The following is a 27,253-nucleotide window of genomic DNA, read 5'->3' as shown; positions in this document are numbered from 1 at the left end:
GGCATAAATACAAGTGGAGTGGTCCTCGTTGCCCTTGAAGTCCTTAAAGATTTGTATAACAAATAGCCATTATATAATGTGATTAGTGTTATAATTTAATTATGAATAGAGACCCAGGTGAGGGCCCAGCCACAGAGACAAGGGGACAGTCGAGATGGGCTTTGATGGGTATGTAAGAGTTTGCCAGTGGGGGTCAATGTGGGAAGAAGGGAGAGAATGATTTTTAGGTAGAGAGAATCACATCCATAAAAGAGAAGCTCCTTGTAACATTTAATTAATTAACTTCAATTTCATCTAACAAATGTGTTAGAAAGTTTAGAAGTGCTAAAACTATGCTTTTATAGATAACATGCAAGACATAACTGTCACTTTTTTTTGGCCTTTTAATGGCATTATTTCAAGAAAGGCATTATGGTAGGGGAGTGTCAACAGGATAATTTATGGAATCATCCTGTAACAAATATTTTTATACATATGCATTATATTGGGTGCTAAACTGGATTCAAAATTGAATTAAACATAATTCCTGTCTTTGATGAGATCACAATGTTAGAGTTAAGACAGACACACCAGCAAATAATTATAAAAACAGAAAGTGATGAGGATCTTAAGAATGGGAAAAAGACAGAAAATGGGAACTGAGAGCAGAGCAAATTGCTTTCCCACTGACAAAATCAGAGAAGGAAGAGGTGGCTTACATGCTTAGACACAAAGTCTGAGTGTTTGGAAACTAAAGAGTCTTTGACTTCATTTTACCACCGTAAAAGTTCTTTTGAGGTTAAAATAATTTTTGCACTTGAGATATATCTCAAGTGTATATACATATACACACACACACACATGTATATATACAAACATACATATAATACACGAAGTATTTTTCCTTATTATGATTTCATCAAGTATAATAAGTGTAGGTCTGTACCGTCAGAAAAATGCTTGACTGAAAAGATTCATTCACTCATTATGCTTAGATGAGCCTTTCTTTTTCGAGTATCAGCAAGTAAAAATGGACCTGTGATGGGTTAACATAAAAAATAATAATTTATTAGGCATGAGCTAAACGGAGATAGTCTTTGTTTAGTCTTTGAAGCACACCTGACTTTGTTGGAAAATGAAAAGCCTTTAGTTCAGGGAAGAAAGAAGTCCTGCTAAACCTGCATCTATTGATTAGAAGTGTGCTGAACTTTGAAACTTGTTGTAATTACACACTGATTTTACAGGAATTGAGGCTATAGTAATTGCTCCCTTACCCTTGTCCTGCTTTCTTATATACATAACAGCAAAGGAGAGGAACATTTGAAAGATGAATACTGAAGAAAAATAAAGTGAAAGGCAATATATTCATTAGCCCAGCCAAGTTATTTAGGGCTCTGGGACCGTCTGAACAGTCCCTCTTAAGAGCCTGGAAGAAACAGTGCAGGGATGTAAGAGAAGGAATCTTCCCCTATCTAGGCTGCCTACTTCCTGTGCTTTGGGGAGACCTCACAGACCCGGAAGCCACTCTGAAGTTCAGACTGTAAGACGACTATAGGATGGTGTCTTAGTCTGTCATGGCTGTTACGACAATACCACACACTGGCTTATAAATAGCAGGAACTTATTTCTCACAGTTCTGGAACCTGGGTCCAAGATCAGGGTGCTGGCATGTCAAGTGAGGGCCCTCTTCTGGGTCGCAGACTTCTTATTGTATCTTATATGGCGGAGGGGCTAGGGAGCTCTGTGGGGTCTGTTTTATAAAGGCACCAATCCTGCTCATGAGGATGCCATCCTCATGATCTAATCACCTCCCAAAGCCCCACCTCTTAAAACTATCACTTTGGGGATTAGGATTTCAACATACGAATATTGGGGGACACAGTATTCAGATGACAGCAGATGATGTATACATGTGTCAAATGGAAAATGTGATACCAAAAGAAGAGAAAGACATGATTAAGAGAAATATAAACCCTATGATATATCATTAACCCTTGATATTTCCCATATCTTTCTCTCTCTTCATATATATATATATGTATATGTATCTTCCAACCTTAGCCTGTAGACTTGGCCATGTGAATTCATTTGGCCAGTGAGATGTTAGTAGATGTTTTGTGGGCAAAGGTTTTAAATGTACTTTCATTTGTGCATTTCTGCCTTTAATCATATGAGGAATGTGTTTCAGATACCCGGTGGTCTAAAGAGGTTGAAAGTTGCTTGGAGCAGATACACACCTAATCCACAGCTTGGAGGCCAGCCTGCCTGAACCCAGCCTAGATTAGCTGGACCCCAATCAACTTGAGATGTGTGAGCCAGGCATAAATGCCTTATTGTTCATATCACAGTTTTGGGGTGATTTGTTATGCAGTATTTGGGGGCAACAGCTGACCGACACATTCAGTCACTTTTCCCCATTAATTAACTCTGGGTCGATTTCCCTCCCCTTTCTCTTCAATTTGTTTATAGTAGTGACGATAGGAAGATATATCCACATTTCAAATCTAATGGGTTTCATATGCTACAGAGCTTAAATGACTTCTTATTTTATAGTCATTTTTGTCTGAAAATTAATTTTAACACAGTAATTGATTTAATTATTAAGATAAAAGCAAATGATATGTCTGTCTACCAATGGCATGTTAGATGTATGGTAAGAACCTTCTCATTACAGTAGTAAACATGTACTGTTAATTTTAAGTGGTCACTACCCACTGAGATTTCTCAATCTCTACTTGGAATTTAGTGTTATTTATCATCAATAGTAAACTCAAAGGGATTGGTTTCCAGCTGGAGTCTCATCAGATGCCACTCAGGCATCAGAGAAAAGGGAAGAGTTAAGATGGTTATATTTTTATAATGTAATTTTCTTATAAGCCTTAACCAGCAAACAAACTCTGCCTCCCCCAGATGGTGTTACTTCCTGGAGGCTGTGGTAGTACTGTTACTATAATATATAATATTATATATTATATTTAATAAACATGAGTCTCTGTGCCTTAAAGTGAAAGAACATTGACTGGGTCCCTTAGGGAGAATGCAGATACCCGAGATGTAATCCCTGCCTTTAGAATTCTTGAGTTGGGAAGAGAGCTATAATGTCTTTACTAAAAGAGTTTGTACCCTAAACAATAGCACATATACTTAGAATGGAGGGTATTATATAGAACATTCTTAAATTTTTACTCTAATTATTTCAGAATTTAGTCTGTGACCGCACGTTTCCTAAGGGCCCAGTGAAAACAACCTGTAATTCATTGTCTTTAAACTATCTTCAGAAATCTCCCAATCCAAAACAAATTTAATTTTTTTTTAAAAGTTTCTCACAAGCAAACTAAATGTCATTGATTCTCCTGTGAGGAGTAAGGACTCCCTCCTTCTAAAAGCTTCAGAATAGACTTGCTATTCTGCATCTTTTGAAGCCTGGCGTGAGACTTTCCTTCCATTGTTCTTGGTTGTTGATGGTAACTGTGTCGTATGACATGTGCACAGAAGGGTGATGCAGAAATAATGAAACTGGAAAGTTTAACTGTGAGGTTGTGTGGCATCTTTAGGGCCTCGTTCCTAACCTGCAAGATTTCTCTCTGGAGCCTTCTCTGATCTCTGCTCCATTCCTTTCATAACCTTCTTTGTGTTCTCTAACGCAATGTTTCCTTAAGTGTATGCTAGGGAACACTTTCCTATCATATGCTTCACGCAAATATGTGTTCTACGGTCAAGTAAAGTAGGGAATATATATACTAACTTTTAAGGACACTGAGCAGTCCTAATATAAACCTTCTCCCTAGAATTTTTCATCATGGAAACCCTCATTTTCCCCTCACATGCATTGCCTGTGCCCTGTGTATTAGACCTTAGGATGATCCAAGTCTTAGAAGGGCTCAGTTTCTTGGCTCCTGAAGCCAGCCCTAATTGGGCATGGCCTCGGGCCAGACTTCCTCAGGAAGCCCTCACAGCCTGCGGACTGACTGTCGTGGGGTCAGGGGCACCTCCAGTTCAGCCAGTGCCACCCCCTTCCTGAGTGGTGGCCCACTGGGCTGTGGGTGGAACAAGTACCACAACACCATGGTCTGGTGCTCACTTCTTGAAGTGCTGTGTGTTTTTATTTATGTTTTGTTTTTGTTCTTTATGATCTTGTTGTCTTTTAAAGGCATTCAGTGCAAGTGGCCTGACATACAAAATATCTGTGACGGCAAAGGCATTAGAAGTGTTTGACCTAAGAACCAGCTTCTCAAATGGGTCTGCTCCTCCTCCAGTCAGGCCCACTGTGCTTCCTTTTCAGATTGTTGGATTATTGCAGTCATATTGTTCTTGAATCTTATATAAGAGATTATATTCTTATATTTACCTACTGAATTACTGCCTATAAAATACTCAAAGACATTTTTACTCAGATTTCCTGAATCTACTTTTAACAGGATGGAGTAAACACAAAACAAAAAGACCTGTTGTTCCTTGATATTAACAAAGGAGGTTCTAGTTTTATATGAACACATACTGTCTGAATTATAAAATAATAATTTACGTTACTTTCCATGACACAAAACACTATATTCACTTCTTTAATCTTTATCTGAAAAGGAAAAAAAAAATTCCCAATGTCCTTCAACTGTTGAATTTGCTGATCTTTCAAGTGTATTTACTGTAAGTAAGAGGGGGAAAAGGTTGCTATAGGAATCTTAACTCTGACTTACTTTACTTTTGTTAGTTTTAATCTCTGATTTAGTATTACATTAAGGTACTTTTATATTGAACAGGCAGTAAAAGAATGGTCATTTTTTGACATTTGTTTTCTGGTATTAGATTAATCCTTTACTTAAAGAAAATTGTATTTTGATAAGTTCAGTCAGAGATCAGCTTTTGCTCTCAGTAGTTTCCCCCTTCTGTCCCTTTTCTGGGGAATGGATTTCAAAAAACATGAAAAAGTGTCTCAATTACAAACATTTTATAGAATTTTCTTCTTTCAGGTCTTTGGTTAATAATTACTTTTAAATGAATGAATGTGTACCTCAACAGGTCCCATAAGGACATATGTTTAAAATACTGATTATTGAGCTAACCATAACAACATCATTTAAAATTTTTCCTTCATTAGAAGTAAATGGCAGTGTTGCTTACATATGGTTCTATGAAGCTTTCCCCCGACTGACTACAACATTAACTTATATTCTCCTTTTCTATATCATTGATACATAATAGTGAGTTTGGGGTTAACTGTCAACAGCGTATAATTCAGAATTTTTAAAAACCTATCTGCACAGTGATCTCTGATTCTTTTTGATGACTTGTCTGTATTGTCCAGAGGGCAAAAGACGTTAAAAGATAAGCTGTCTACTCGTAAATCACCAAGAGTCCTTCTGATTCAGCGGCACTGGAGGGCAAGTCCTTTACTGCTCATTACGATGACCATCTTTAGGTCACCACTTACCTTGGCATGTGCCAGCTCCTCGTCATCTTTTCTTGACTCTCTGAAAAGTGCAGTCTAAAATAAAATGCCTCCCAGCTGGTGGAGTGAGTCTCTGATCCCCACTCAAGGATGATATTCACATTTTGAACTTTATATAATCCAATTGGCCAAAAATCTTTCATGCTTATAATAGCTTCTCATGCTTTTTCAGAAGATTAAAAAATTTCAGAAAATTAAGTGTTTTACAGGTGTCTTGTCTTTTCATTGTTGTGAAAATTTATTTAGCTGTAACAAAAGTTTCATCACCTTAAATTTCTTAGAATTTTTAAAGCAACAGCTTACAGTGCTTAAGCTTATTATAAAATATCCTAGCAGAATTGCCAGGTATTGCTTTTGCTTTCTATATTAAAAAAAAAAAGTATTAAAAATATTCTTTTTTTTTCCTTAAAGCCCTTTTGTTGGAGTTTTGGTAATTGACAAAATAATTGCATGTGAAACATAACTCTTGCATAAAGTAGGCTGCTCACAACACAGACTAATTACACATTTGGGAGGCGAGGCAAAGACATCCAGAGCCTGCTTGTGCTGAGCCAAGAGCACTGCATTTAATGAAATGAGGGCCATAAAAGGTTCAGCATGGATGCTTTCAGGTCTGACCTGGGCTTCTGGGAAATTGAACATTGGCCCTGCAGACTGGTGATTCCCCCGGGCCTTGAAAAGCTGGGTTATTACCACTTGCATGCGTGAATCAAGCACTGCTTTGCAATACAAGAACATTTGTGATCTCAGAGATGGCCCCATTTGGAACACTCTTAATCTAATAATATAGACGCCCCCCCTAGCCATCCATCCTCCTGCCTCTCTTTCCTTCTCTCCTGCCAAGTAATTACTTTCAATATTTTTTTGATAAAAATGGTTATGTTTCTGGCAAGGTCCGACTATGTAGATTCCTCTGTTTCCTCTTACCTGTTCTTAAACTCTGTTCCTTCCTGTCGGGTTATACTGTGAATGCAGCAGAAAGGCCCTCCCATGTTGTTCAATAAACTTTTTTGCCAATTATGTTCCATGTAGATTGGCCATTTTACGTGACAAGTAGTAGATACTTGATTAAAAAAATTGTTGAATCACTCTGGTTTGTTTGCAAAAATTTGATGATAGGCTCTTTTGTTTTTTTTAAATGGAAGTGCTGGGGGTTGAACCCAGGACCTTGTGCGTGCTAAGCATGTGCTCTATCACTGAGCTGTCTGTACCACCCCACCCCAGCCCCAATGATTGACTCTCGTCACTCAGGCCACAATGGGTCAGTCTCATCTGAATTCCAACTGTGAGAGGGTATTCATTATGCTTAGAAACAGAAATAGTATTACAGGGGAAAAAAATAAGAGAATGGAGAATTAGAAAAGGAAATAACTGAATGGGAAGGAGAAAGGGAAATATATATAATCAGGATAATAACAGAAAAAACATCTGTAAGAACTTGAAGAAAGTTTGCATAAATGAGAACAAAAGGTTAAGGTTATGGATGGATGGGATAAAGCATTAAAATGGCTTATAGAAATGAGGAAGGAAAAGGCAGTTAACATTTTACTCATCATTTGGTTTTGCACTTCATTTCTTTTTTTATTTAATAAAAATAGTATGTATGTGTATATGTGTGTATATATATGTGTGTGTGTGTATATATATATACATGTTTTATATATACATATATATACATATATATATATATATGTTTTATATATATTTTATATATATATATAAAATCATTGCAGTGTTTTCCAAATTAAAAACAGTGATTCATTTTTGGATTATGAAATCAATGTTGTGGGTTGTGGCAAATTTAAAAAAATGAAATAGCACAGAAAATATTAGAATGTGTTGCCCTCTGGATAGGTATCTTAGGAGACTTTCAGTTATATATGTGTATGTGCACACGTATATGTACATGCGTGGATGGATAGAAAGGAAGACGTGCTAGGTAGATAAATAATGCAGCTTCGGGTACTTGACCACAGTGCTTCCCAAACTTAATGAAATATACCATGAAGATTGCTGTTTGCAGTGTTCACTTACGATTTGAAGTACATGATGTAATTTTAAGTCATGAACAGTCTAGTGTCCATCACAGATTGGTAGCTATGACACGTCTTGGTGCCTTCATTGAGAATCTGTGGTTTGAAGCTGAGCTGGGTTGTCATCTCTCCTGGGAGGAGGAAACGTGATATGAAAAGGGAGGTTAGACTAGGTTACTTTTAAGGTTTCTTATAACTGTGATGCTTTATGCTTTTTATAATTATTTTTAATGTGAAAAATAATTTGTATAAGCATTTAAATTAATGAAATCTAGAACAGTAGGAATCAAATGTGGTGCCAACAATTTATTCATTTGCATATATATATGTATATACAGTCACACAAATATGCATTCACAGATACACGTGTATACAGATAGGCGGCATTTCCTATTGGACACTTACTCATATGTATTAATTTATTTATTCAACAAATATTTATCCAGTGCCTATTTTTGAGTTTGGCACTGTTTTAAGTAACAGTGATACATTGATGGAAAAAAAAGAAGAACAATATAAAAGTTTTTGCATTCAAAAGGCTATTTTTAAAAAGTAAGCAAGCAACTAGACAGTATAAGACAAATGCAGTGGAGAAAAGGCAGGTCAGGGCAACGGACATGGGTAGGGCGGGACTGGGCAGGGCTTACAACAACTTTAAACTGGCCAGGGACATCCTCACTGAAAAGCTGACATTTGAACAGAGAACTGGGGGTAGTGAGGGAATGAAAAGCTGACATTTGAACAGAGAACTGGGGGTAGTGAGGGAAGGAGGCCTGCAGGGGTGTGAGGGGGGAGCACACCCAGCAGAGGGAAGAGGTGATGCCGAGGACTGGGGGCAGACGTTAGATGCGGTAACTTAGAAAGTGAGGATGGGAGAGAAGGGAAAAGGCCAGATAGTTGATTCTTAGGACACTGGTGTCCTGGGATTGGTGAGATGAGAAGAATGGGCAAAGGGTCTTGGAAAGGAGTAGAGAGCGAAGTAGTTGAACACCGAAAAGAAGTGTCCCAGCATGGCGGGAAGAAGGTGTTTCAGGAGCAGAGCTTGATAAAGTGGGTCTAATGCTACTGGAGATCAAGTAAGATGAAAGCTGAGGATGAACTGACCACCGGATTTGCGAACATGAAGGTCACTGGTGACTGTAAGAGGAGCTAGTGTGTACACTCACATGCACCCGTATTTACAAAACATGTACGTATTATATATACTGTGTGTAGTTCTAAAGAATAAATATTACTGTAGGGTATATAAATACTGTATCTAATATACATGGTATTAGAATACATGTTTGTGCTTGTGTGTACCTACTGTGTGTGTAAACGTGCATGTGTGTTATAGAGATGTGTTTACTGTCACTGCACTTGGCAGTACAGTAACACAGCACATGGTTCTTAAATCTTCATAAATTCCTTTTAAAAACATTTTTTCATAATGATTGAGAAATATTTGGGGAAAAAATTATAAAGAAGAAAATGATGGTTCATATTGCAGTGGAGGTAGGTCACCGAGTGTTTTCTATGCAGGTGGATGGAACGGTTGGAGGGCGGGCAGGCAGATGAGTAGGTGTCTGAATATGTGTATAGAGTATATGTTACATATTGAAATGCACTGTATATAAGCTTTATTTAATATTGTGCTATATTTTCATGATTAAAAGTCTTTGTGTCAGTACTATCTTATATAATTCTATGACTCTTAATAAAAAGTACAAAAACAGTATATAGTTAAGCATAACGAACCTAACGAACACAGCTTGGTGGGCTGCATTTTTCTGCTGGGTTCTTTATGAGTAAAAGGCAGCATTTTGTATGTAGAGCAATGATTTAATATTCATCACTTTTATACTCTGTTCTTCCCACAAAGTTCATGTTTCTGCCCTGGAAAATTAGCCGCCATATAGCCAGGGAGATAACTAAGTGCAGACTTCCTTGGTTCATTTTGACCATCTCAGGGGTCAGTCATGAACCTGTGAGCCTGAGACCCAGTCAGCTGCAGGGGCTTTTACTGCTACTTGGGAACTTACCACCAGATAGCACTGAGGTCCCAAATGCCTCTCTGAACCCTGGCTGTCTTGAACTTAGCTGCATTTGCAATTGTTGATTCAGGGCAGTGGTGTTCACTCAAAGGTGATTTTGACCCCAGCGGGTATTTGGCATCGTCTAAGGGCATTTTTGGTTGTCACAACTGGGGAGGGAAGTACTAGTGGATAGTAGCCAAGGATTCTGCTAGATCATAATGTCCTACAATGCACAGGACAGCTGCCATAGCAAGGAATTATCAGGCCACAGATGTCAGCCATGCTGAGGTCAAGAAAGCCCAAGTTGAAGATCCTGTGTGGGTGGCCCTGGGCAGGTGCTAGGGCATTAGACCTGGGCACATGTAGTCGAGGCATCTGGACATCCATTCTGGACCTGGCTCTTGGAACCTTAAGGACTTGGTATTTACAGACATGGCCTCTAGTGGCAAAGAATAAGAAATAATGAAGAGACAGAAAATAAATTAATGAAATTCACATGATTTCCCTTACCATGTCAGCCTTTTTGGATCCAACCCCCCACCCCAATTACCTGTGGGTGGAAAAAGCCAGGGAGACTCCTGACGAAGTGAGGGAAGGGGTCTTGTCTAAAAGACAGGAAGCCCGGGAGGGCCCAAGGTCTGGATGTGCCGCTGCCTTTGGGCTCATGCTCTCACTAAGGTCCTGCATTTGGGGCATTTTCCCTGCTTCACAATGCAGTATGGCAAGGTTTGAGTTTAGTTTTCAGAGTTGCTAGTCAAACCAAAGTTATCAGGAGGAAGCATTCAGCCTATTGATTTTTTTTTTTTTTTTTTTTTTTTTTTGCACGTTAGGTAAAGGGACATTTATTTCTAACAGAGGAAATGGCTGTGTTAACTACAGTAATGGCTTCCTTCGCCATTGGGAAGTTTGCTATTCTTAGATACCACTAATTATAACTTCATAAGAAAGATGTAAAACATCAGTATAGTTGGGTGGAGAATGTGAAATTGAATGATGTCTTACTGTCAGACTCCAAGACAGGAATCTGTCTTGGAATTTCTAGTGGCTAGGTCGAGTCACAGCGACCCTCAGAAGTTGAAGAGTAGTATAGCAGTTAAGTGTCTGTCACAGGAGCCACACTGTCTGGGCTTCACAAAGCTCCAACATCGATAAACCTTATGGACTGTAAGCATGGTACTTGCCTGTTGCATACCTCAGTTTCCCCATCTGTAAAGTGGGCATCATAATAAACCTCACAGGATTGCTGTGAACCGTGCAAACATTGTTAGCCACTGGTTTACTTTTGTTATATTTTCAGCTCTCAGATATCAGGGACTTAAAAAGGGTAAATTAAGTTTCCAAAGAAGAGAGAACCATAGTATCACCTAGTGTCAATTTTGTTTTTACCACTTACGTAATAAATGAAAGGGGTTTGTGCAAATAGTTGTTCTCAGTCTTACTGGGAATTAAACTCAATTGACAAAAGAAAACTGACTATGGAATAAAGTGGTTTGAAGGTATTACTCCAGCAAAACTTGTCTTTGTGTTGCTTTGTCTCTGGTAGATAAAAAGCCAGAGAAGCTTTCTAGTTCTTCTCTAAAATAGTGTTCACAAACTTCTAGTGAAAATAGCCTTTTTTTTTTTAAATTTACACTTTAATTCAGTGGAACCTGATTAGTCTGAAATTAACCCAATCTCAGAGAGGCCTGGAAACATAAATGATTTTGAAATGTTATAGATTCTAAACTGGACATTTTGGAAGGCAAAAATGAAGGCTAATAATTTATATTTAGTATTTAACTCTGGCATTCCAATGGGGAAAAAAAAAAGACAGCTAGTTTGTATCAAACAATGGGATTTGTTTCTTAGATAATAATATGATAAGTTAAAGAGCCAACCTGTAATAGGTTTATTAAATTAAGCAATAAAGTTTCATTTCTTTGAAACTACCCATTGTCAAAACCTTTACAGCTAACTTCATTTACAATGAAATTAAATGAAGGAACTATTTCTCTACAGCTAGACATGGACTTCCTCTGTTTTGGGAGGAGTTGAAAATGCCATGTCAGTGGATCTGGCTATGATCAGACCTCTTCATCCTGTTTTAATTGTGGGTTATTTGCTACTTCTGATTTTATAGCTGTTATTTTGTGACTGACATTCAGACATTCATGGTAATTTTTAAAATACATAATTTTACATAAGCATCCCTCAAAGTGACCTTAAGATGAGAGTCTCTAGACATAATTACAGAGAGGAAGGAACTACCGACCTCGAGTGAGTTGATGGTTTCCAGGGCTATCTCATTTTCAGATTTTTCAGTTAAACACTGGGGCAGAGTTTCACAATTCTGCAAGCTTGGGAAGGATGCAGAAGAGGCACCTGCACAGTTTGTCATGTGGGCAGCACCTCTCTCCCCGCTGCTGTGTATTTGAAAACACGAAGGACCAGATATGATTAATCGCATGCTTCTCCTTGAAGACCTGAACCCTAATTATGCCTTTTGCCACCATACTCTATATTTTTTTAAGAACAGCTATACTTGTGGCTAGGTGTCATTTGTCAAAGAGGATGTGAATGTTTGTTATGCATCATCAGTTTTGTTTAGGTGCAATAACTAATTGCCAGCGAGTTATACTATCCAAAAAGCAAGCTTAAGGTGCGAGTTTTGACAAAATGAAATTTAATTCCGTGATGTGTATTAAAAATCATATCTCTAACTTTAAAATTAACATTTTGTTTTTAGTGCTCTATATCTTACTGACAGTGTTTATCAGTAGCATTGCTTCAGTGGTAAATGATATGTTTTAAATGATATAAGCCAAATATTCCCCCAAATTTTAGCATGTTTCTGCACTGATCTCTGCTTCTGCATCTGTAAAATGGAGGTGTTGAGATCACGTTATCAGTTAAGATCTTTTCTGGTACCTAAGAGTCCCTAAGTAATGTCTAATTATTGAGAATATTCTGCTGAATTTCCAAATATGGAATGTTTCAAATGGTATGACTGCCTTGCCAAAGAATCCTCTCTGTTGACCATCACCAAATATTATTCCCAAGAACTGCCCCCTTCCACTCCGTTGATGTGGTGGTGGCCCTCTGCAGAGAGAGAAGACCAACCTTTGCCCACTCAGAGCAGGATTACAGCTTTTAGAGGTCCAGTCATCCCATCTTGCCATCTGCATCCGTGGTTGGCCTTCTGAGCATGTAAATATTAATATTCCCTTCACTCTTTCCACATGTGCTTCCCCAACAGAAAGGAGAACCTGACTGCTGTGCACTCTCCCTGGAGACAACTGAGCAGCTCACCTTTGAGATCCCCCTGAATGATTCTGGTTCTGCTGGTCTTGGGGTGAGCTTGAAGGGGAACAAATCTCGAGAAACTGGAACAGACTTGGGAATTTTCATCAAGTCCATCATCCATGGAGGTGCTGCTTTTAAGGTGAGTAGGAAAGATGTTTGCACATTGGTGTGAAGATACTTAGAGATGTAGCTGTTGTGCTTGGGGACCAGATGGAGAAAGTGTCTGAAGGCTGGAGACCACTGAGGCTTTTCTGCCAGATGTTGGAAATGGACATATGAACAGATCTGAGCAGCAGTTTGTTTTCATACTTTCAGTGGTTAATTTCATGCCCTGGAGATAGTTCTAACAACCCATTATGATTAATATTCTTTCTTGAATTCTTTCTATCATGGTTAGGATTCCTCCGAATTTGTAACCTAACAAAGTTAAACCTAAAAATACATAATCAGAAAAAGCAAACTTAAAAACAAGTCGACATCAAGACAACAAATAGGAATCTGATACTTCTTGTGCTTGTGAGAATGAGAGGTCAGTGGAGTCTGAGAGTGACTGTAGCGTAAATTGAAGGTCATTCATCGCATTTTATCCAATGGAAGATGACCGTGGTGCCAGGAATGCGTATTTGCCTTTGAACTTGGAGAAGCTTACATGTTTCCAGATAAAAAGGAAAGAACGTGATTCTGCCCTTTCACACTGGGGTGGGCAACGTGATCGTAGCTGTCCACTTAATATAATGGTTAACTAGATTTGCCTGGGTTCGAATGCAACTCCACCTCCATGTGCTCTAACTAGCACAGTATTAATAGTAATACCTAATGTATAGGGTTGGAAGGATTAGATAAAATACTATACACAATGTGATTAGAGCGGTGATGTGGTTATAGAGAGGGGGAAAACATGTTTGTGCGTATCATCAGCTATCCTCACCACCACCATCATCTCACGATGTACAGTGAGATTTCCAGGGTTTGAATCCTCCCTTAACATCTCACCCTCGGTGAATGTAGGCAAGTTATCTGTCCTCTTTATGCCTCAGTTTCCTCATGTGTAAAATGAGTAAAATTCATAATGCCTACCTGCTAGTGCTCTTGTGAGGACAAAAAGAAAAGAAAAAGTGCCTAGCGCCATGCCCATGATAAACTTTGATTAGCCATTAGCCATTCTTAAACAATCTGGATATGAATAACGCATGTCCTCTCCCACTCACAAGCCAAGAGGGCCTAGTTAGAATTTGCAGGAGCCCCCAGTTCTAGGATCCTGGTTTTGTTGAAGCCTTGGTCTCCTCCCACTTACCATTCCACTTGTGCTTCAGACCTAGGCACTGAGCTAATGTCTGTTATAAGCAACGTGTTGTGGCTAGACAACTCTCTAATGCACTCCTTGGATCAGTTAGCTTCTGCTGCATATTAAGTAATGACAAAATTTCAGAAATATACCTCTGTAAACCTTCATTTTCCTCCTGGCTCTTCAGGGCAGCTAGAGAGGCTCTGATTCAGGCTGGCATGTCTCTTTCACAGCACAGATCTACAGATCTGAGTGTGCACCACGTGTTTCAGCAGGACTTGAACTGCCAGGCTAGTTGGTGTCAGAGGGCCAGCAGCAGTGGCTGAAGCTCTTAAGTTCTGGGCTCCAAACTGGCACACTGTCACTCCTCAACGCACACCAGTGGCCAAAGCAAGTCATATGACTGAATCCAAGATCAGCCCGAGGGGTAGGGAAACAGTCCACCCATGGTGAGGTGATGGCAAAGGTCTGGATGCAGAGAAGGCTGAAGAACTGGGGCCAATCATCCAGTCTATCAGCCTCTCCAATCTGGCTCAGAAATGCTGAACGAGGAGCAGAAGGGAAATGATAGTAATAACAACAACATCAATTAACATTGATACTGTTTTGTGCTTAATGTATGTGGACCCTATGTCAAGATTTTAGACAGATTCTCTAATTTTATTCTTCACATTTCCACGGGATTATTACCATGCCATGTTATCAAAGCAGAATTGCAGATTGCAGTGGCTACTGCCTGGCTTATGGTCTCAAAGCCAGGAATTGCTTAAGCTAAGATCAGAATTCGGGGAGTCTGACTTCCGAGCCTGTGCTGCGCTGTCCTGCGATGAAGGCTCTTTGATCTCATCTATTCATATTTCCAGAGATCAGAGGCTGTTGCCCTGGAGTTGTCTTATGTCATGCTTGTCATCCTTAGCCAAGCCATCTAAACATGTGCTGTGTTTGAGGATGAATCTTGGTCATATTTGTGGATACCAGCTTGACATCTTCTCATTCCTAATGACAGCTCTATTTGCAGAATGTATTCCACGTAAAATTGAAACTGAAATGAAGTTTTGGAAATTAAAAGCAAACATCTTAGTTTTTTTAATGGGCAATAATTTAAGCTCAAGCAGATATTGGAGAGCAGGTTTAATATGTATATCCACGTTTGCATAAGTGAGCATCTCCTTACCTAAGCAGTTTCTAACAGTCCTGTTTCTTGAAGAAAGATTTCACTTTCCATTTGTGTAAATTTCTTTCCTGACACTGGTCTGCTGAGTCAGACCATCACACCATTAAAAACTACCGGACAGCATATTTATAGCTGATCTTAAATCGTAAGCGGCATCAATCATGAATTTAGCCTTTTTGTGAATGTTTAGTTCCATTTGTCTTGTTTACTTTTTGCCGTGTAGAGGGTAGAGGCCTAAACTTTGCTCAAAAGGAATCTGATTAACTGGGAGGGAAAAAAGTATTTGCTGTTTCAATAATCCACTGTTACTCCTCAGAAAACTGCCACCTGTTCTGTGATTCAGGATTAGGTCTTAGAAACATTGTTTTGAGACTTTGTTCCTTTCCCTGTTTAGAAGATACACATGTAACAGACTGCACTGTCCCTGGGGCAGAGGGGAGATAAGCAGGGGTAGCATCCACTTTAGCATCTGGCCCAAGATTTTTTTTACCTGAAATCAACAAAATCATCTTTCCGCCAGAGCACACTCTTTTTCTCCGGCCCTTCATACCACTAATTGGTTATCAAGGTGTTTTCCCTTTAGGGAAGGTGGATTTTTGAAAACTAAACTACTTTGAAAAGTATGACCAAATTCTTCCTGTGGATTCTGTGCGCTGTGTTCTCCTGGGGACTTCCACTGGTGTAAACAAAGATAGGCTACTTCTTGCCAGGTGTAGAACTGCTGGATGACTGTGACTATAATTGAGGGCATCTTTTTTTTTTTTCCCCTCCTCTTTCCTCACTGGTTGTTGCTATCATTCCATCTCTTATTTGAGTCACTTCTAATAGAGATGTAAGTCTCTCTTTGAAAATAAAAGCATCCAGCTACCCTATAATTCCCTCTTAAAAGTGAAACCCTCACCTACTCCAACAGCAATCTAACAGTATTTTCACTCTATTCAGGATTATTCACGTGCTTAATCTCACCTTAATATTTAAATTCCAGCCTGCAAGTCAAGAAGCAAAGCCCAGACACTCTTCCCTGCTGTTGTCAGGCAGCAGCAGTTGCCATTTAAGGTGGCTGTAGGCTGCGGAATCCTTTGTAGACCCTCTGAAGCATCTCTCTGAGCTGTACTTTTCAGTGTACAGCCAGTGACCACTGACCATAGCAGCCAAATGCAACTTAGAGTATTGATGCTGATTTGCTTAAATAATAACATGCATTAAAAGTCCCTGGTTTCATTTTAGTTTTGGTCATTTTTCCTGGGCATTTGCCCCTGAAGTGTAATGTAATTGCTTCCAGAACCAAATTATGCTAGACACAAGTATGTATGATCACTTCTCATGAACCGAGAACTATGAGTGGAATGAAATTAGGATTTCATGAGGATGCTTTTCTAAAATTTCCTTTTTGTGATTGGAATTTAAAGTGAATGTGTTGTTGTTACTGGTAAATGAAATGACATATTGTCTTTGTTGCAGTCAGGAAAAAAAACTTGAGAAAAATATTCTTTCCCAAAATCTACATAAAATGAGCTTTTCCTTTTTCCAAGGAAGCACACATAAAAGTCTCGATGATCAGTTTGAAGACCTCAGATAATTTCATCCTCATTTGTTAAACATTTTGAATTCTGAGATCAGTGGCTTTCTTTTGCTTTGCTTGTGATGTACTAGTTAACTGAATATTTTTTAGAGACAATGCCTTTTTACATCTATTGACTACACTAACTTAAACTGCTTCTTTTTCTTCTTTTTCTATCTTCAAAATGAATCATTTTTAGAAAATATATAACTAGAATAGTGATATTTTTAAAAACTAAGGTAGAATATTAACACACTATGTAGTAAGAATAAAAATCCCATGGAGTCTGTTGTGCTAATTTTGAATGACGTTTTTTATTTGAATATACTCACTGTGGAAGTGGAATGTGTTCTATTGAAACCGTGAAACAATAATGTGAAAAATTAAAATTTAAAGGCAGTTTTTGCTAAGGGAAAAATGCCATATATCAGGCAGATTATTTAAAGGCTCTTAAATAGAGAGAATGAATTTAAGAATACCTGTTATTCTTTAGAAAATTAATTAGCCAGGTTTGTCCTTAAGAAATACTACTTGATGATGATGAAATTAAATGAAAGAAAAATGCCTGACATAGCTAATTGCAAAAGCATGCACTCAGAATATGAAATAGACATAATTTAAGTAATTTGATTCTTGTGTGCTAAGGAAATTTGGAATACTCGTTCTGAGAGATGCAGAATTGCACAATCTACCATTTAGTAATGGGTAAAAAAGAAATTTTAAGTAATACAGGCAATCCCTCTATTTTAAAATGACTAAAGTATGAACTTTTGGAAAGTATACACAGTTCTAGAATTTCCAGCAACACAGTGCTTAATCCTCAATCTCCAAGTCTCTTCGTGATACGGAGCAGTTAACAGCATTCAAGCCACTTAATAGAAGTGTGGTAGGAGTTCTTAGCTTGAGTAATTCCCACCTCCATTTCTGTTGGTTTCTATAAATCATGTGGTGGATCTATAATTAATGAATTCAAAGGAAGATTAAAGGGACAGCTTTTTAAGGAACACAAGTGTTGAATGATTTCCCAACTACCCATTTTTCTGAAAATTGATAGTGTTTTCTATGGGTGGGGATCTGTAAATATCATTACCAGTAGTCATGTCGTCCAGGTTCTTACCTCTGACAAAAGGACCATACTGCCTGGGTATGTAAATAGCTTTATTGCAAATTCTCAGCTGTTAGAAGCCAAACTCTAACATTTCATCCAACCGCAAAAATGTGATAGTCTATGAACAATTAAAAGAAGAACTTCGCCTAGAAAAATTCACCATCACTGTATACCAATAAAAATTTTTCCTTAAAAAAAATTACTAACTTCAATGTGAAAAAAAAAAATCAACTGTTATGCCAACTATTTTAAACCGATTTCCTTTTTACTAAAAAAGACAAAAATATTAGTATGTATTAAAATAATCCAGCTTATTATTTATCAGTCTTCTGCAATAGTAACTATTTTGTAAAGATATAATGTAACATTACTCTTAAAAATCCCACAAAAGCAAGTCATTGCTTTTCTTGCCCATTTTTAATCACTTTTACATTTTTATGAAAATAAATTTATATCATGCTGGATAAAATTTTAGAACTCTGTATCATTTCGACATATACTTGAACTCCACGATTGTCTCAATAGGCTTGACAAAATGTAAGAGTTGGTAGACCTCATCAAAAATGAAATTATAATCTATGAAAGTTGATATAACATGATCATGATACTTTGAAAACAGTACCTTTCACCTGAAAAGCTATATTCACCTTCATTATGAGTATTTACAGGAGACACTGAGTTCATAATGCAATCGGAGTTTTGTTCTAGGCATTCTGCTGTGGGTCCAATTTTTTAGTGACCAGACTTTTAGCAATCTTAGCACAAACGATAGTGCACATTTTTAAGTGAATGCATGAGATCCTTTCATTACATTGAAAAGGCCTCTGAATTTCCAATCTGTTTAGGCATTCATGTAGAAGCTTCTTGATTCGTTTATAACACATACACCTTAATAAGTTTTTATTATCCAGTGTTCTAGACTTTCAAAGTAAACTAAAAATAGAAAATCAAGAAGGAGAGAGGAAGAGATGGAGAGGAAACTGAAAGGCCAGGAAACAAAAAAAGAAGTGTGAAACAAGCACAGAGCGCTGTTGCTGCAAAGTAGACCAGGGAGTGTTTGTGATGACTCTAAGTCAGTGCTTCTGAAACGTCTTGCTGAGACAATTAGAAGGTGCACTAATGACTATAGTAAAGGCTGTAAGTTGCAGTATATTTATTTATATACCATATGTTTACAGAAGGTGTTTTAAACATATAAAATGTTTATATCCATTTTGAAAACGTTGTGTCAGAATGGTTTGAATTATGTATATTCTGATGCTTTTAAAAAATACTCTTCAGTCATCTTTTAAAAAAAAAAAAGTCTCATATGCCAGTAAATGGTATGCTGAGTAAATGGTATGTTGCTGGAACTTCACTGGTTTGATGTGTAGAAATGGGGTGAGACTCTTAAGATAATAACTGAATTAGATAAATTCAAAATTTTACAATAGCTGAATAAGTGGATGTTGAGCCAGGATACAGATAGTACTTGACAGCTTCACTTTTAGAATTACAGCATTTCTCAGAGCGTATGCCAGCATACCCAAGCCAGCCTGGGCTCACAGATCTCTCAGTCACAGTTTGTAAATTACAGACTTTGTCCATTGTAGGTGGAACTGACACCAGGTCCAAAGAACCCGAATGAAAGATGTTTCAAGGGACTCAATGTAGCAAGCACCTCTTGAACAGGTACAGCAAGTCATACAATATAGAGCAGACTGCAGACTGAAATTTAAAAAGGAGTAATACAGGAAGCAGAATAAATACATACATAACTCTAAAAGATAAGGTCTCTGGTAGACAAATATAAAAGCATCGTGAATGTTGAGATGGAGCAATTCGTTGTACCTGTGAAGAAAACTGCAAATGGAAGGCATTTGCTGAGCTTTGTTTTAAAGAATAGATATTCACAGGTGAGCAGGAATGCAAAGGGCATTTTGGAGACAAGAGTGTGGGCCAAGTCACCATGGTGTATACACCGCAGTGCAGTTTGTTGTTTCTGGAAAATTGAGCTCTCATTGGGGAAGAATGGTGCTGTTCATATTGGTAGAAATTGTGTTAGGACAGATGATATAAAACATTGACCAGTGTAGGTGGGTACCCTTCAAGACAAGAACGTACATGCTGCTTTCTAGTCTTACCAGCTTTCTTTATTATCTTTGTTTTAAAAACTAGACGTTAAAATCTTGATTTATTCTTTTCCTTTCATTGCTGTTGTTTGAAAATGAAGTTAAATGATTGCAATCTGGAATGCAAGGCTCTTTCTAGGTTGAATCCCCCCCCCCAAAAAAAAATACGGTAAGCAGATGTTGTCATAGAGTGATTTGAGCACCTTGAGAAAGATTTGTTCAGAGCAGTCCTCTCCCTCAGTCAGGTGCTGTCTTGCCTGGAGCCCCACCCTACTCCAAGGAAATGCTGCTCTGTGGTCTGAAGTCAAGCTTTGGGGTTTGGGCCCTGAGCGTTGACGATAACCCAGAAGGCTTCACCAAGGGCCGCATTAGAAACAGGCAGAGGCAGGAGCCAACATCTGGTTGTGATTAATCCTCTCAGCACCCTGGCCTAATGCAGACTGGCCTTGGGCCTCAGCCAATTACTCCTGGGTTAGGCAGCCCACTCCCTCACGCCTGCTCATGTTTTGCTGAGGCTAGTTCTTTGCCGTGGCTTCCTTCTCTTCCCTCGATGTTCATCAAAACTTCAGAGGCAAAAGGGCCTTACCAAACACTGCCCCGAAGAGGTAGATTAAGCCTTGCCCCGTCACCAGTAATCAGGGCAGAGGCACAGCAAGGACTGAACACCCAGTTCACTGAGAAATCACAGATAAGCTTCAGCTGGCACATAAAACATTCTACAAAGCACATGACTGCTCCCCCAATACGAAGACTTATGTGGTCCACATGTGCAGTTGTGGAGAAACCATCGTGTAAATATTTATTTTTAAGAGGTGAGAATCTGTAGCTTTTATTAAATTCTCAGAGGAATCTAAGAGCCCATAAAGATCCAGAATCACTAGCAAAGTGGTTGAAAACATGGACTTCAGCATGGCCCAGACCTAGTGCAAATTTGCTTTTAAATGTGTGACTTGTAACAATGCACTTAACTTGCCTGATCCTTGGTTTCTTCTTTTATAAGAGGGGAGCCGTAGTCCCCCGTGTGTAGGGTTGTCCTAAGGATAAAGTTGTCGAGTGCATATAAAAGGTTGAGCCCAATGACTCCACAAAGGAGAAACCCTTTAAATAACAATATCCATCGATCACTGTAGTACCTTTTGTCATCTGTAGAACTCTATTTTGGAAGCAGCAAAGCACAGTGGGTACATACCTGCGTCAGACAGGTAGACCTGGCCATGGCAGTATTCTTTGACAGATCACTTCATTTCTCTGAACCTCCATTTTCCCATCTCTTAAACAGTGGAGAGCAGTGCTTGTATCACAGGGTTGTTATAAGAAATGAACGAAAACATATGCAAAATATTTGCACAAGGACTGGCCTGTGTCAGGTGTTCCGTGAAAGGGGGTGTGATACTCAGACATCTTGTCTCCTAGTCTGCTCTTCCACCAGCACAAGAACCAGGTTAGGGCTGATGAGATTTGAAGCCGTCCCAGGGCATGGCAGAGACCTAAATCTCATACCAGTTTCTATTTGTCCTAATGTGCCTTGAGGAAGCTATTTTTTTCTTTACTCTGTTCTCCTTCCTCTTTTTCTTATTTTTCTTCCTCTTTGGGAACTTCCTTTACTCCCTCCTAGCTCGAGGATGGATAGAGTTGGTTGTGGGGGTTGCCGAAGGTAAGGAGTATAGTTGTGGTCTTTTTGGTTAGGGGTCTGATGGCCATAAAGTGGGAAGGAAAGTGTCCTCGTTCAGGCTGCTATGACAGAGTGCCGTAGACTGGGTAGCTTTTAAACAACAGAAATGTATTCCTCACAGTCCTGGAGTCTGAAGTCCAAGATCAAGGCGCTGCAGATTCAGTGTCTGTTGAGAGGCTCCTTGCTGGTTAATAGACACCTGTTTTCTTGCTATAACCCCATATGGCTGAGAGGACAGGAGATCTCTCCTTCTGATCTCTTTTATAAGGGCACTAAATAAATACCTTCTGAATGGTATTGGGGGTTAAGATCTCAACTTATGAATTTGGGGAAAAGACAAACATTCAGTCCATAGCAGAAAGGGCATTTTTTTTCCTTTAACAAATGCAAGAATGATCCTAGATCATTAACAATCATCGTAGAATTAGGGTGATGAAATAAATCTCCTAGAGAAAATAAATATCCTAGCATTACTGAGAAATACCCCTGGATAGTTGAATTGACTTATGTAAAATCAGTTGATGAGAGTTACCATTTTCCTGCCTAAGAATTTACTTAAATAGAATATTAATAGAAAAAATAAGACCATGAAAAACTATTTTTCTGGGTCAAAATTATACCAGAGTAGAATAGACATACACAATTTTGAGGGATCTTTGATGAGTTGGACTTCATGGAATCAATTTCATTTTAGATCAAGATTAGACTTAGGGGTGTGTGTGTGTGTGTGTGAGTGTGTGTATGTGTGTGTGTGTGTGTGTGTGTGTGTGTGTGTGTGTGTGTGTGTAGCCAGATGAGTAAGCAGTCCCCATCCCCACTCCACCCCTTACAGCTTTATTTCTTGCCCTGCCATCCCTCAGTGTAGTCTCCCACCTCCATGTCTTCTATCATCTGGCTTGGCTTTCATACAAGATTCTCTTCCAGAAAATATCTGGTGGCATATTGTCTTCTCTGGATTTGAAAGTCTTTTTTCTTGAAGCATTGTCCCTTTAGAGACCAGTCATTGTCATCTATGGAGAACACAGAATGGTTAGTGAATAGGGACCACTGAGAAGTCAGGACTCGGGCTGTTCAGATCCAGCTCTGACCTTAACTAGCTGAGCGAGTTCTAATCCAAGTGGGAGTGCCTTCTCTCTCTCTTTCTCTCTTTTTAAATTATAGCTGATATACAATGTTGTGTTAGTTTCAGGTATACAGCAAAGTGATTCAGTTATATATATGTATATATTCTTTTTCAGATTCTTTGCCATTATAGGTTATCATAAGGTATTGAATATAGTTCCCTGTGCTATACGGTAGGCCCTGGTTGGTTATCTGTTGTCTGTGTGATAGTGTATATATGTTAATCCCAAACTCCTAATTTATCTTCCCCCCACCCTTTCCTCTTTGGCAACCATAATTTTGTTTTCTATGTCTGCGAGTCTGTTTCTGAGGAGTGCAATAAATTGTTTCTCATCCTCTTTGGGCATCACATTATTTATTTATAAACAAAAGAGGCTAGACCACATGATCTCTCAAGGACCCTTCCAGCTCTAAATTCGGTGATTATATTCTAAATGTTAGGACAATGCAGTGCTTACTGGCACCACCATGAATGGAATTACCCATCATTTATCTTCTAAAGGAAAAGTAAAAATAGCAACAGAGCAGCCAAGCTTAAAAATGAGAGTATGTGGATTTCTATCACACCTGCAGTTCTCCAGTGATGCTTGTGAATGTGAATGTCTTCTAAAAAAAAAAAAATCCTGCCTGTCCTGGGATGAGCTGACCTGCTTTTTTGTCTTGGACTTGGATGCAGCAAACGTGTCCTACTTCAACGTAGTTCCACATGCTTGAGACTGGGAAGTAGCTGAAAATAAAAGTTTGTGCTTAAGATTCATTGGTGAGAGATTATTTTAGGTTTTAAAAAAGTGTTTTCCTACATCTCCCTGTCTCTTATTTACCTCTTCACTTGTCCCGTACTTCACAGAGAAGGTTCCCAGTGGGATCTCGCTCAGAGTTCGTTCCCTCGGTTCTAGACGTACCCGTTAAGTTTTCATCTCTCTTCTTCCTCTGCTAGAGGATGAGGTGTCCTGCCAAACTGAGCTTCTCCAGGTCCAGCACTAGACCTCGTTTCCTGTTAACAGAGCTGGGATCCTGATCCAACTCTCCTGCTCCCTCCTCCTCTTTAAAAACCACACGCTGGTTTCCAGTCCTCCTAAAAAGATGCGCAGTGACCCTCCCAACTTTCTCAAGATGCAGCCCAGTCGTCCTCCTTCCATTAAACACCATGAAAGAACAGAATAATTGCTGGAGTAAAGTGTCTCACTTCACTTGACACAGCCATTATGGTTGTCTCACCGTGAGATAAGGGAAGTGAAGTGTTTCCTCTCTTGTTTGGCCTTTTCTGTAAAGCTCATTTCCAATTTCACTCTGAATCGGGGTAAAGGTTAAGTGGAGTGGGAAAACACGAGGAAGGGAGAGGACGTTAGGCTCTGTCGAGGCAGTGCATGCAGACGCTTTACAGCTGGATGCTACCCCCTTCTCATCCCCTCAGGCCCATCCCCACGCCCTGCCATCTCAGCTTTGTTCATTGAACAGCGTACACTCCTTTGGGTGGCCTCTAGCACCTGCGTGGCCAACACCCTGTCCAGTGGGAATCATGTGCAGTGCATCCCCACGAAGGCAGCAGCTCTGCCAAGCAGCTTTCCCCACTCCCCCTCTCCCCGCTGTCGGCAGAGGGACTTCCTCAGACCATCTGCTGCTGCATTAGTCAAAGTTTATCAACTTGTCCACAGGGCTGCTCTCCCCAGAGCTGTCTGGCTGGTCCTATTGTTCATTGTACATCTGTTTTTCTCATTTCTTCGGGAAGTCTCTCTTTTTTTTTTTCCCTTTTATATTTCATTCTGTTAATTTGACCATGGATCCCAGATACTTCTAACTGCAAAAACTCTTGAGTATTTCCCTTTGCCTGTTTTAGTGTTGCACAACTGTAGTCTACAGACAGATAACAAACGGAGAACGAGCAGAAAAACTGAAGAGCCACGGTTCGTGAGACTTGAACTTAAGTCTGTTTAGCTCTGACTTCCTTTGTGATCTGAGCCAAGTTACATCACTTGCCTGCCTCGGTGTCTTTATTTGTAAAGAAAAAGGCAAGAGTAAAAGCATTGATCTGCTTAACTTCTTGAGTTCTGTGGGAACGAGAGATAATCTATGGAAAAACTGTTCTGCACGCCCACTGGTATTTCTGTTAAGTTTATTAGCAGCAGTGCTGGCATCGTAATGTTCCTAAAACTGCATCTGTGCCGCACAGCGAGAAATCTCCACCCTCGTGTAAAACAGGTATGACGCGTGTGCCTAACCTGACTGTCAGTGTTTGCAGCATTTTTTCCTTCCAGGCTGCATGCTGGGAGTCACGCTGTGCTCCCCTCCAGTTCTTCTGTAGGAAGGGCTGGCATCTCAGTTTGCTTAGTTACTGCTTCAGATGCCAGCTTGGGAGAGACTTCTAGCTGAAGATGACTAGTGTCTCGCAGTGATTTAGACTAGAATCCAGGCCGCCCATCTGCAAGCCCAGGTTCCGTGTGCTCTTTGCTGTATGGTGTTCCTTCCTGCACGTGCTGGTGAAAGTACTCATCGGTCAGAGCCTCTGCACAAAACAGTCCCCTCTGCCAAGCGTTCCTGCCAGACGGCATCATAGCAGGTTAGTCCTGCATCACACACCTCTGTGTTCTTTTGCCAACTAGCAACTTTTTGCTTGTGTTAGAGAACATTACGTGAGATTTTTTTTTTTTTTCTCAGCACTGTTCAGTAGAGCTAGCAACAATATCTGGGAGACACATTTCTCCTGTCAAGCACGCAACCTTTAAGCGTGATCTCTCTCTGTGCCTGAAAATGCAAGCCCGTGTTTCCAGTGATAGGACCACTTCCTTTTGCCTCCAAATCCCCTCTCCTTGAGTCAGCAGTGTGGTCACTGCCAGAGCAAATGGCAGAATCAGGCTAGGCTGGCTTATTTAGCAGAGATTTAGGTAAGGCACCTTATACAAATGTTTAAATTACTGCAGTTCAAGACTCTAAGATTTCTAAAATACACTTCCACACAGTTCATTATTGTTAGTATTTGTGACAATTTGATGAAGTCCAGGGCCTTTTGCTGCCATAGAAAATAAATCCTTGCTAATAGCTGAATTTGGTTTTTCTTTTTTTCGTTATAAACTTGACCTTTTCCCTGAAACAGCCACATGTCATCACCATGCTTTTCTCCATTTAACACTCTTTTTCTTTCCTCTGCCCTAGGATGGCCGTCTGCGGATGAATGACCAGCTGATTGCAGTTAATGGGGAATCTCTTTTGGGAAAGTCTAACCACGAAGCTATGGAAACACTCCGGCGATCAATGTCCATGGAAGGGAACATACGAGGGATGATCCAGTTGGTGATTCTGAGGAGACCAGAGAGACCAGTGGAGGTAATGCAAATCGTCATTTCCCCCAGCAGAGTGCCCAGACAGCCACCAGAGCATGGCAGCTTCCATCACTAGTGCAGTAGCTAGACTCGTCCGGATTCTGAAATCGGAAAAATATGCCCAAGGGGTGCTCAGATGAATATCTGTGGCAAGCAGGTGGTTGTGTATTTTAGGTATAACTAGAAGGTGTAAAAAATGTGCATATAAATGCAGTAATTTATCCAGTGCAACAAGTCCATATATTCTAGTTCTTCCCCCCAGAAATTTCTAGAGCTCTGGACTTCATGAATAGGTCTTACTTACATAGCAAAGCATTAAAACATAGAACATGTTATATATTTTTTGAGTGATGTGCTAACAGTGTCCATACTTTAGAAAGTTTTTAACCAGATGTGTACAGTTCTTAATGTGCAGGTTATTATAATGTAATTAGTGTTCTCTGTTTGCCCCCAAGATGTATACCTGGGTAATATAGATCTAGGACTTAACTGATTTAAAATTTGATCTGTTAAGCAAACTTTACCTTTCATTTTATTAAATAAATGTTTTAAAATAGTTTTGCAATCTTTTATCATGTTACTTTATGGATTTTTAAATGTAAGGAATATTTTTACTTACCCGTGAAATGTAAGCTTAAAATAGTCTTGAATGCTGATATCCCTAAACATTTCGTTACAAACAATTATTATATTTATATTACATACTTATATCCTTATATAAATACATTATTTTATTTGTCATAAATATGAAGTTTTCCTAAAACACTATTTTCTCCTATTAAATGTGCCTTAAAATTATTTTAAGAAAAGGTAAGAAGAAAAATTGATAATAGGAGTTAAGGAAAACATTAGTGAATCACACATTTATTTTCTAAGGACAGATGATGTTTGTGTAATACAGTAATATGCAGACTTAAAACAATGCTATTAAAAATAAACTAATATAAAATATTTGTTTTAATAATACATTCAACTTAAAATTTTTAAAAATGTAAGGATTTTCAAATTAAGAATAGAAAGTAGTTGGAGCTCAGAGTGGTTAAAAGGTGGGGCTCTAGAGTTTGGGATTACTTGAGTTAAAATCCCAGGTTGTCCATTTCCTGGCTCTGTAGACAAACAGAGTTGAGTGCTCAGTACTTGGTGATAGC

General features: G+C 39.1%; 1 protein-coding gene across 4 annotated transcripts in view; it reads left to right on the top strand.

Annotated features, from left to right (window-relative positions):
- Positions 1-27,253, top strand: part of PARD3B (par-3 family cell polarity regulator beta) — a 944,975-nt gene that overhangs the window by 505,863 nt on the left and 411,859 nt on the right. For all 4 annotated transcript variants that reach the window (XM_074364121.1, XM_074364119.1, XM_074364120.1 and 1 more), the window contains exons 11-12: positions 12,709-12,894; positions 25,939-26,109. In XM_074364121.1, coding sequence (XP_074220222.1) covers positions 12,709-12,894; positions 25,939-26,109 — 357 coding nt within the window. The remainder of the gene's footprint in view (positions 1-12,708; positions 12,895-25,938; positions 26,110-27,253) is intronic.

The sequence above is a fragment of the Camelus bactrianus genome, chromosome 5, assembly GCF_048773025.1.
Source record: "Camelus bactrianus isolate YW-2024 breed Bactrian camel chromosome 5, ASM4877302v1, whole genome shotgun sequence".
Taxonomy (NCBI): domain Eukaryota; kingdom Metazoa; phylum Chordata; class Mammalia; order Artiodactyla; family Camelidae; genus Camelus; species Camelus bactrianus.
The sequence above is the reverse complement of the archived record's forward strand: the minus strand, read 5'-3'. Positions and strand labels throughout refer to the sequence as shown.